The following is a 12,637-nucleotide window of genomic DNA, read 5'->3' as shown; positions in this document are numbered from 1 at the left end:
TTTATTTTCAACCCGAGCAGTCGTTTAGGTGAATGAATCTGGTGCCAAATGAATTTGCCTCTGCCAATCACATTATTTTTGCAAATGCACACACAATTTTCCATGTATTATGAATGCTGAACACAGGAGAAGATTTCTTCAGCATTCCTTCAAGGTTAAAACGTAACCTTTCTATCCAAGATTGTATTGCAATAAATATCAGTATTGATTGATATGAAACTTTTTTATTGCAATAACATTTTGGCATATTGTCCAGCCCTAAATGAGATTTATTTATTCCCATTGAAAGAGCTGTTGACGTGATGTTTTGTTGATTTGTCTTTACAGAGGAGCCTTCTCAGAGGTGGTCCTGGCCCAGGAGAAGCTGACTGGACGAATGTTCGCGGTGAAGTGCATCCCCAAAAAGGCTCTCAAGGGGAAGGAGAGCAGCATCGAGAATGAGATCGCTGTGCTGAGGAAGTGAGTGCTGTGACACACACACACACACACACACACACACACACACACACATATGCACACATGTGCATAAACCTAATTCCTGGTTACCGGGGAAACTGTGCATCTCCTCCATCTCCTCTCTCCTCCATGCATCACGACCCCCCCAGGTCACGATCCACAGCGCACCTACCACATATACATGCACATATCACGACTTGTATTTTCCGGTCTCTCTGTACAACAGAGCACAAAACAGCTGCACAGTATTATCAACAAAAGGACAGTGCTTTCTTTGTTGGTCTGTAAAGAAAATGTGAATTGTCTAGGAGAGGACAAATTGACTAAGTTTGAAAAGAAAAAAATGACTTATCAGAAAAATATAAAAGATGAGATGGAAATACCATTTTTTTTCATGTGAAGAGCCTCTATAGTACAGGTGTACTCATTAACACTGGGTTAACAGCAGCTTGACAATGTGTGTCTGAATGGTCAAAGCACTGATGCTCAAGGAATATCTCTCCATGGTTACTCTTACAGAATTGCTATAGCAACCATTTTGTGTGCACTTTAGCATGTTGCTGTTGGTATTTTGTATACATAACCACCTGTTGAAATAATTTACACTCACTGTTTTTAAACACCTAAGGGCAACAGAAAATGTTTATTACAAAAACTGGGATGATCCATTTCAAAGAGCAGCTCTGATTTGTAATTGCTGATGCTGAGAATAGGACTTTGTATCCGCATGCAGCGACATACATCATCCACATGGAACTGACAGCACCGTATAGTGGGGCTGCACAACAATAGGAAAACATGAAATGCAAAAGAGTTATTGAATATTGCGATGCCTATATGATTTGTAATGAATGAACATATAGTGACTGAAAATAAAGAAGCGGCCATGAAAAGTGAATTCCACTGTTCAGAAATCTGTTAATTCAGCGGTTTGATGCTGAGTGCTCTGCGGCTCTGCATACACACTCCGTCAGTCAGGTCTGATAGTATTGTGTGACACTTTCAGACGAAGGACACAGTATACTAAAATGTCAACATCAACACCAACAAAAATCACAAAAATGTATGCACTGCAGCTTTACGTTTTGAGTATAAATGGCTGTCCACTTTGGGTTTGTTGTTAACATAGATGCAACAACATTCATTCCAAAAACATAGTTCAAATTTAAACCCAACTGTAATCCTATTGGAATAGTTTACACAATTCTCTTTTCATTTTTTAGTTGACCACAACATTGTAAAGTGGGGGGTGGAGTGGGGCTGCCATATTCAAATACGATGATGAAAATAAAAAATAAATAACCACTTCCTTTGTGGTAAGATATGTTGTCAGTACCTATTCTGTTTTGTTTCTTATTTATAACCCCCCCCCCCCCCAAAAAAAGATCAAGACATTAATTGATTTCATATTCAATGAATTGTTGTAGACCTAGACATTCCTGAGCATTACATTCGCACTCAACACAAATGTGCATTAAAATATCCATTATTTGTAGCATGAGTCAAATATAGTGTAATTCTAATATTAGCAATGTGCTCCAGACATGCACCTCCAGTGCAGGTGTGGTGGCTGAAAGCCACAGAAACGTCTTCTGCGGGTGAGCGGACTGTAATTGGGATGAATGAGCCTCCATGGCTGGATACATCATGCACTGTTTAATACAGATCCAAGGGAATACTTTGTCAGTGCGAGCGGCTCGTTAACAAGCAAGGGTGATGAAGTGCACCTGATACACAGAAAAAACTTTCAAAGAAAGCAGCACTTTCTCTTTGTTTTCCTTTCAACACACAAGAAAGTACCACACAGCTAGACAGAGAAGCTCAGAGAAGCTCACACATCTCACTGTTGTACTTTCATTATAGATGATGCTATTAAATCAGTGCGTTCATGTAGATTTATGAGCACCATTATTGTAAATAAACCGTAGCATCACTGGCAGACTGGGTCTCTATCAGACATGGGGTCAGATTTGAGAACTCTGCTGGATCACTTTACAGAACAAAACAGGACTGTCTTGTTGCATTCATCGATTTGTTTACATCTGATGAATTGCGGTGGACCACTTGAGCTTCAGGTCTTCAGCTAGACCTGCAGAATGTGTTAAGAAATCACTTAAATCAAACATGTCTTTGATTTAGGTTATATTAAACTCAAAGGAACAGGAAAAAAATGTTAAGTTAAGTTTGGTCACAATGTTAAAAATCTTTGTTCTAGGTAATAGATCTTATTTTCTCACCTAATGTTTTAATTCATTTTAGTAATGAGTAATAATAATAAAAACCTCAATTTATTTGAATTGTATGAAATACACTGAGAAAAAGCAGAATGAGAGTTTTTAATTTACTGTACAATCAAGTCAAATATAGTAAATTGAGGCTTGTTCATGAAGCCTTGAACAGCAAAACACTGAGAACAGAGAGTCAGTGAGCTTCTTTTTTCTATAGCTACACTTTTACACTGCTGTGCTTTTGTCCTTGAACCAATTTATGTTCCTTCTGTCTCCTTAAGACACTGATTTAACCACCCACCTCTTCAGAACATAGTGGTTAGCAGATTCTAATGTGGGACAGTGACAGACAGAGGTTACACGTGTTATATACTGTAGAGCATTCTATCAGCTCAGAGCCATAATGTTGTGTAGGGCTGAATAATTCATAGTTTGTACATTGAAATGCAATAAGTAAAGTTGAATAGCTCTGTTTAGAATTGTTCTATCATCAATTTAAACATTGCAATCTATACATGTTAGAAATACTTAATGCCTTTTAGTTCTTAACATTGCATTGAAGTATAGTTGATATTTTGAAATTATCTCATGCTTGTCTTAACAACTCTGTTCTGAAAATCAACGTGAAATTGCAATATAATCATAATTTAGGTATACTACCCAAGACTTAATGCACGGCACATTACAATGTCTTCGCATGACAGTCAGGTATTCTGTGTTTTTAAAGAGCAGACAATGTGCTTCAAGGATCTAAGGCATTTCAGGAGTAAAGTGACTAAAACCTTTATCAAGCGTTTGAGTCAGCTTTTATGCTTAACACACTAATTAATCACAACAAGTTTTCGGCAGTGGAGCGGAAAGAGAAGACACATGCAGGAGAAATCCATGAATGATGGACTTAAGTGCCGCACAAGCCTGTACTGTATGAGAGGGCTTTTCTGAATGTGCCGTCTCTCCTCTGCCTTACACTCAGCCTGTTTGCCGCCAGCCCTTCATTATCCCATGCTGGGCTTAAATATACTCACATTATCCCTTTTCAACCTGCACACACATGTGTATGTGTGTGTTTATGAGTCACGTACCAGCTCTAGCAGTTCATTGCCCACCTGCCATCACGGAGATCACTCCATAATAAGTGTCATGTGCTCACCTGCGCACCTGCTGTGTGTATGTGAGACTAGAGGGAATTACCTCTTTTTACAATATAAAAGATGATTACCCCATGGAAAAAAATCAATAGTGTGTCTACAAAGTATGAGGTATTAAGGCACACACACACACACACACACACACACACACACGCACACAGGGGGTGGAAACACCCTCATCAGACTGCTGTATCCATGGAGAGATTTGGTGATAACTGATGAAATTAGCACACAGGTGAAGGAAAGCTGGAAGTGGCACAATTGATTTCTTGATAACTCGTTGTTGTTTGAATCCCTGAAAATGATGTTTTGTCACTGAGAAATAAATCTTGGGTATCCGTCTGATACTAGGCTGTACTAGAGCTGGAGACGAAACATGATGATCAGGCTAAAATATACGTGTGTTCACTGTGTTGTTGTTGTTGTTGTTGTTTTTTTACATCTTGCATATGTTTTTTCTGACCTTTTCTTCAAACATGGAGTGAAAACGAATATCACATGACACGCTTGTTTCAAAGACATGGACAAGTGAGTCTGCTAAACTCCTCATGCTGCTTTTCAGATGCTCTCAGATGTTGTTGTGATTGTTCACTTGCTTGTGCCCTTCATTTTTTACACCATGGCAACACTGTCTTATTTTTTTGGATGGATTCAAAATGGACCTAACTATGGTCACAGCAGCCTTGGCTGAACCCTGCAGTAATTACTTTAGACATTCTGATGTGCATCTAGGTGTTCAAAGGGATAACAGAATTTTGGATAACAAGTGACAGCCCTAGTAAATACTATTAAACATTGCTTATTTGACATTATTAAGTGCTTGTACCTGGTCAAAAAATAGGTATCAGTGCATCCCTATTATTTACGAGATAGATGTTTCAGATGTTGGGTCCTGATTCTGCAGCATTTGGTTAAATCATCTGAGTAAATATGCTGGTAAAAGTGGGAATTTGCAAATTAGTATTTTCATGACAGCCAGACCAGCTGTGTTAAGGGTGAACTAAAGCTAACCTTGGTCAGTAATGACTGAGGAGCCTGACTGGAGCAGATGTCAACGTCTTACAAACAATGGTCTCGTATTTAGACAAAACTTTTATTAAGAAAGAACTCGAACGCCAACTCCTTTATTTTTTAATTCCTCCCACACACAAAGAAACAATGGTTATAAATAAAATGTGTCCAGATGTGGATTCTGAAATCTGGATTATGAGATTACACCGGCTAAAAGGAGCATTGTTCTGGATTATCAGGGGTGTCTAAAAAGCACTCTTTAGGATTAAGAGTCATTTAGTTGATGTGTTGATGATTTACTGTGTGTGACTGTAAATGCTCTGCCGCTTGTGTAATAAAAAGCTTTAACTAATGGCTTGTGTTTGCTTTGCAGGATCAAGCACGAGAACATTGTGGCACTGGAGGACATTTACGAGAGTCCTGACCACCTCTACCTGATTATGCAGCTGTGAGTTCACTTCTCTTTTATCTCTGACACTTTCATGAGATGGTTATGTTGTTCAGTGGATTTTACACATGAAGTTCAGTTTAAGATACTAATCCTGTAAAATCTGTTTTGACACTTTTGACATCTGGGTGCTTCTCAGTATATTTTAGGGCAGTTTTACGTTATTAGTAATCAGGGTTCCCAAAGGAGGGAGTCTCCTTTGAGAAAGTCTAATATTGAGAAACCCAAGTTATAATAGTTTTAATAGAATTACATTTAAATGTAGCTGACTTTTTTTTACTACCATTGTCTTTTATTTTAGGCCTTTAATCACAAGATAGTTATATTACATGCAAATGTGCATGTTTTGATTTGAAACTACCCATGCAACCTAAAAACCAGTGGTACATTAGCTCTGGTGACGTCCAAAGTGCAAAAAGCATAGTCTGTATGTTGAGCGCGCTTGAAAAATGGGGAAATAACATAATTCAAAACAAGATGATGTGAACCAGGCACTCCAGGCAAAATGTTGGGGCTCAGTTATGATAATGATACATGATGATAATGATAATGAATTAAAAGTTTAAAAATATGCATTACCCATAGAATGCTTTGCATCTGCCAAAAATTCATTATTCCCTATATGTTTTTCTCACACATTTAATCTTGTGCTGCTGCCCACTCATCAGTGCATTCACACATACTGTAAACATACATACATTATTCTTCAATGACTCTGCTCATCTGACAACAACACACCATAGTCAAACACATGCACACACAAAAGCCCACCAGTCCTCCCCCACACACATTAACAGCACCACACAGCTTCAAAGGCTCGGTTACATCAGCACCGTCTCTGCTGTGATGGTGGTCAGCAGTAAAAGTCAAGCAGGATCACCCATACTTTACCCATGCCCAACCAACCTCCTCTGCCCGGTAACTGCTGCTTACATAAGAGAAGGAGAAGCTAGAGAAGTTTGGCAACCCAGTGTCAGAAGATTATCTGTTTGCCTACTACATGTGTTTCGGGTCCTTTTCGGGTCCATTTCTATGCCAACTGCCAGGCAGGAAACTTAAATACTGAGTTGATCAACAAGAGTTTGGATAATAACTAATTTGCACTGCAAATCTATTTATATAGCCTTCAGACACTATTGTATATTTTGTAAATAAATAAAACTTCTATTTTTATTCACGCACATGTCAGTCAATGCTTAGGCACATGTACAGTAGCCATGTTCTCTTAGACAGCAATAGAACAAAAGAAAACAACTTACCAACACAATCTACATACCTCTGTATGTGCTTATTAAGTCACTCATGAATCTATCATTAATTAATGCTTAATCATTTATTTAGTTCTTATTTTTCAAGTGAAATCTACATTAGGAGTTCCTTTCTGACTCTTGCATTTGCTTTGATACTGAACTGAGCAAAAGAAACAGAAAGAAACAGACACTGCCTCCAACATGAGCAGTAAAATCTGTGCGTCAGCTCCTGCACCTGTTATAGATTGGTATGCTGTGGTTGTAGTGTAAGTGCGAGTCAAACGAACAGGCCGAGAGGTGGAATTATTAAACGTATAAAATAGGTCAGTAACATGGTCAAGTGAAGTGACACCACTGATATTTATGTGCAGCAGCTGGCCAAGTAGTTTTCGTGTGGATGCATTTTACTTCTACGGAGCAGAAACGCACATCTGGACACAGATTTTTATTTGAATGAAAACATAGTAGTGTACATTGAGGCTGATCAATTCATGTTTGTCAAATTTTAGATAAACTACTGTCCTGACGTATACTCATCATATTCCACAGGCTGAAGAAAACATCGTTGTTTGTCACAAATATCACAAAGTCATCGTTTTAAAGGTTATGTCAATGAAAGTTTGAATAATTATGTAAACAAGACCAGTCTCACTTAAATCACCAAATCCAAATAATTGCAATTATGTATTTATTCAGTATGGCCCGATGACTGCGATTTAGTTGTGACGCTCCAATCACAGCCACTCTCACACCAAGGTGATACATTTTTAAAACATTAATCCTCCCTCACTCATTTCTTGCTACACCAATGGTGCCACACACTGCTGCCTCTGGCAAAGCTTTTCCACCATCACCCCCAGCCTCCACCTTTCTCAGTCAGGGTTTAGTGGGCTTAAGTTTACACATATATATGTGTATATAGGATCTTCCCTGCATTGTGTGCTCCCTGTTTTGCTTAGAGCATCCTGTCAAGTCTGACTGTATTTCCATTTGTTGCAATAAATGGTTGAATTATAAAGAGAAGGATAAAGCGCTACAAGATGGATGGATGGATGTTCCAGACTGAAACATTGTTTGTTTGTTTTTTTAGGTGAGCTAACAAGCAAATTATTCAAAATAATTATTCACAGCAAGCTGTGGAATAAATAAGACCACATCTGCTCAGTTCTTCTTAAGCAGTCAAATGGTAAATGAAGAATCCTGTTCAAAGAGCTGAATTATTTCAATGTGCTGGCTGTGAGGAGACTGAAAAAACCTGTAATCCCTTTGTTGGCCAGGCTCCTTTCACAGGTCCACCTCTGATTAAGCTGTTTACAGACAGCGTTAACCTTCTGACCTGTTTCCTGTTGTCGTGAACAAACCAGCTCACATAGTTTTTTGTTTCCTTACCGGCTCTTCTTCACCGCCCCTATTGTTTTTTACATGAGAAGGAAACCACAAGACTATTTAGACTCAATTTTACTGTGAAATAACTGGACATTCCAGGCAAGTTAGCTTTCACTTACATTTGACTTACCAAGTGAAGTTCTCCCAATTTGTGTTAATTGATTGGTTGCTGTGCCAAAGTGTCGCTCGCTCACACTCCTGCTATCAATCAGTTCCTGTGTTGCTAGTTTTATTTTAAATCAATACGGCTGGCTATGTTCTTATTTCCCCTGTACTTCATGACCCAGAGTCAATAAATCATTGTGGCACTTGCTGTTAAAGCTTTTGTTTTACTTTAAATCCTTAACAGTGTTCATTAACATTAGTGTATTGCTCTAAAGAGGCAAATACAGAGTTTTTTCTCTTCTTTCAATGTGGCAGAGAGAGAAACAGGGCTTCCCCTCTGTCACTGCATCCCTCTCATCTCCCCATTCTCACACTACACTCTCACTTCTCGATCTCACACATTATTTTCCATCACCTGTTACCTTTCTGCTGCTTGCTTACATTTCCCTGTTCTTCCTGATGCCATCTGCTCTTTAAATTGAGCTTAGTTACCATAGTTACAGGGTCAGAGATCATATCTGGGTTATAAACAACCATGAGAAGTGCAGCTGGAGGTTTGTAGTGATGTTTTTAGATATAGCTTTTAACATGTGAAGTAGCTGCATTGAACAACTCAACAACCCGTATGAAACAAGATACTATTTGTTTTGTCATTCATCAATGTTATCCTTACTTCTCACTGACTTAATACAATGTTGTCAGTGAAGACTTGTCAGCGGTGTCGAAGCACATTGTATTTCAGCAACGAGCACATCGCTTACAGCCTGTAGACTTATTACTGCGTATGTCATGAGTTAATTGTCATTAAACAATAACTGTGATCATTCACTTTGTCAGGTTTGAACTTGGTAGAGCGGCATAGTTCTGCTCTGCCCCCTAGTCACAGAATAACCTTCAGACCACATTAAAGTGACTTTCTGTCTCCCTGAGTGAGTTCAAAACATTAATGAAAAACTTTAGAACTGAAAAGTACAATTGCTATTCAGAAGCCGTTTACTTGGTTCCGTGTATTTGTTGTCTTTTGTCCAATGTTAAAAGTGTGCAGGTTTTTTTTTGTTTTTTTAATTGTTCTCTTGTGCTATCTTGGCCAGGTCTCCCTCAAAAAAAAAGAGAGATTTTCAACTCAAGGGGCATCCTGGATGAATGCAGTTAAAATAACTTAAATAAATAAGTGATCATGATTAAAAAGATAAATTATTTAATTAATTATCTGTCCACCGGGTTGCCTTGCTTGGGGTCACCTGAGCCCTTCACTCGCCCTGGGATTTGAACTGGCAACCTTCCGATTACAAGCCAATTTGTTACTATAATTATTTCCTGCTATTTTCAGCAATAAATTTAAAGCAAACGACCTGCCCAGCACCAACCAGCCAGTGAAGGTACTCTCTTTTAGGTGTCTTTGGAGCAGCAACAGTCATTTGGACTTATCGATCCATAACACCAGATATTTACTGAGTAATCCGGGTTTAGGCTTTTCTAAAGTAATGTTCCAGGGTTCCAGAAAGAGTCACAGACTGATGTGTTTGGTGAAAATACTGAAATATGTAGGACTGCAGTTCATTCTCCCTTTGTTCTTCCCCAAACCAGTAGCTTCACTGTAAAACTGATCTATTTTGAATGAAAGCATATGAGTGCATTATATCTTGAATAATGTTTACAGCAAATTTGTGTGGAAGTGGGTCTCTCTGCCCCAACCACTGCTGTAATAAATCATGTCATTTGTTTTAATTATCTACATAATTACTCAACAGACAGAAATCTAATTTAGTTACCGAGATTTCTTCAAAAGAAATATATATAATTGCAGTGTCAGATCGATTCTCATTCATCACAGCATGTCTTTCGCTACCGCAGGGAGGCAATCAGTCCGTGCCGCTATGAAAGTCAATGCATTGCAACCGAGTGTAACATTGGCTTTGTATTGAAGCTGTTTGCATTGGGAATTGTGTATAGTAAAAAATTGAAACGCGCACACTCAGTGAAGAGACAACATGGCTTTGAACAAATCCAGAAGAGAGTGAGTCTGAGCATGTGAATATATGATGATGATGATGATGATGATGATGATGATGCATTATTACAGCTAAGGATGAGTCTGTTTTAATGTTAAAAATCTAGTTCTTTGTGTGTCTGAAATGTGGTGTGTAGTGGGTTGGTAGGAAGCCTGTGATACAGACCACTAATTCATGAGACGACAGCTTTTTCCATGTTGTTCATAATTGTTCTTTGACAGCAAGGGGTGTGATAATCAAGCCTGTTTGAATTCAGCTGTCTTTCGTTTGTCTCCTCGCCCTCTAACAAGAGAGAGCTGGTTTCATTTTGAGGTAAACATAACCATAAAGTATTATTCTTTAAAGGGGCTACCTTGTCCCACAGCTCCCAGAAACCATGCATGTGGATTCTATATTGTCATAGAAAAATGACAAGCAGTTTATATTTAAAGGCTGTTTGTACAAAGTGGACTTGGTTGACATCTCTGTGACTTTGGTGCACATTTGAGCATCAGATTTAGTCCACTCTTCTAGGGGCGGACCAAGCCCGGTGATTTTTTTCCAAAGATGGAAAAATGATTTACAATCGGACCAAATCTAGGGATGAGCGGGTACGATATTCGGTTTTGCTACTGAACCAATATCAATACCAAGTATCGTTCTGGCTTTAAGTAAAAGACAGAATACTTCACGATAAATACTTCATGAAGCACAGACTGACCAAAAGTAATTAAAAAGCAGCAATATCCTTGTAATTTTGTCATGTTGTTGCTGTTTTTTGTTTTTTTTTTATTTCAACTGGGAGCAGAATAGCTGATACACAGTTGGATCATTATGTGTTTGAAATGGCTGGTTATGGTTATCGATAGGTGGTAAATACTTATATGTATTGGTAGTTACTCACGGTTATGATATATAGGTCTCTGTGCTGTGTGTACATGTACAATATGTATGATAACTTTGCATAACCTTGTCAAAGAAAAGCACAGTTTGGTGCATTTGCCAAAAAAAAGAACTAACATGCAATATGGGGATTAGGTAAATTGGACACTCTAAATTGACCATAGGTGTGAGAGTGAGAGTGAATGGTTGATTGTCTCTATATGTGGACCTGCGATGGACTGGCACAGCCCCCCCCCCCCATGACCCTCAATAAAGCAGTCGAAGATGGATGATGGATGGATGGATGCTTCATACCAGTTGAGCTGTGTTGAATTGATCAAGTTACCAGAGGCTTTTCCTCCCTTGATGGTGACTTATCACTGCAGCAGCTCAATAGCTTCAGTCACATGTCTGCTGTGATTAGTCAGTCTGAGCCCAAGACTCCAATGGCTCCTCATCTCATCTCGGCCGTAGTGAACAGCATGCATCTCTTTCGCTCACACACACGTGCAATCATTATAACCAATGCTGTCGATCATGATGCACAGCCGTCACCTGGAGGGAGTGATACAAGAGGCCGCCTTGATTCTCTGATTAGATGTTGGTGAAGAGATGGATGGAGATACAGTGGAATTGGAAGAGGGGTGGAAATAATGGAGGGAAAACGCTAATGACTTGACACTGCGTCCTTTAAGCAAGCTTCTGATCATGCCACCCTGTGCAACCCCAACAGAATCACCAAAACCAAAACAATAGATTTCAAATCACGCTTTTAAAGTTGCTGTGGATTTGACCAAGTTGAGTTGAAATATTCTCCATCTTTTAGAAGCGTTAACACATGATCAATGACTGAATTAATTAAACTTATATTTCTTATAAGCAACTGTCAGTCAAAGTCTTTTGTATTTGTGGCAGCAATGCACGAACAAAATACACCTGGGCCAGACCTTAAATTGTAAAAAAATGAAATCTGCAGTGCTTAACCGTCTGTGATTTCTGTTGTTTTTGTTATCGTTCTGCCTCTGTTTAGCCTTAGTGGACAGACACAAGGTAACATTATTTGTATGCTGAGTCCTTTATCTGAAATCGTGCTCTGTCAAGTAACACTATCAGACCTGTCTAAGGGAGCGTTTGTGTGTCCAGGAGCAGCGTAGAGTCAGGCGAAGATCAGAAGCATGTATCCATCAAACTGCCAAACCAAATTGGTTATTTTGAGCAGAAGAATTCACTCTTTTGGTGGCTTGTTTGTGTTTTCAGTCCCAATCCGAAGTGCAATGTTGTTGTTGCCTCCATCCGTCTCGATATAAAATGAATAACCTCTGCCGCCGGGCGACATGAGATCCAAACACCTCTGAATTGAAAAACACAGGAAGTCATGTGGAGCTGATGAACATTTTAATATTTTTTTTAATATGTCATATAGAAGAATAGAGTTAATTTGAACCTTCATACTTATATTGCAGATTAGGCCTGCATATGTGTGTGTATGGCACTGTGTGTAATTGTGTGCTGTACATTATATTTGTGTGTGTGAGAGAGAGACCCTGTCTGATTGCCATGGTCTGCTTATCCTAATGCTTATGTAATCATGCAGTCTGGTGGCTGATCTTAATTTGTGTGCATGTGTGTAGCCTTTTATTTTTCTTGTCATTCGCAGACATGGCTGCCCCTGAACACACATCAGTTGCTGCCCTCTTTGAAAAGAGAGCGAGAGATTATTAGCAATTATTTC

General features: G+C 38.9%; 1 protein-coding gene across 1 annotated transcript in view; it reads left to right on the top strand.

Moving 5' to 3' along the window:
• camk1da (calcium/calmodulin-dependent protein kinase 1Da) overlaps positions 1-12,637 on the top strand; it is a 51,198-nt gene that overhangs the window by 25,550 nt on the left and 13,011 nt on the right. Inside the window, exons 2-3 of the mRNA XM_058624051.1 lie at positions 328-459; positions 5,217-5,291. Coding sequence (XP_058480034.1) covers positions 328-459; positions 5,217-5,291 — 207 coding nt within the window. The remainder of the gene's footprint in view (positions 1-327; positions 460-5,216; positions 5,292-12,637) is intronic.

Source organism: Solea solea, chromosome 3 (assembly GCF_958295425.1).
Source record: "Solea solea chromosome 3, fSolSol10.1, whole genome shotgun sequence".
Lineage (NCBI taxonomy): Eukaryota > Metazoa > Chordata > Actinopteri > Pleuronectiformes > Soleidae > Solea > Solea solea.
Note: the sequence above shows the minus strand (reverse complement) of the source record. Positions and strands in the feature narration are given on the sequence as shown.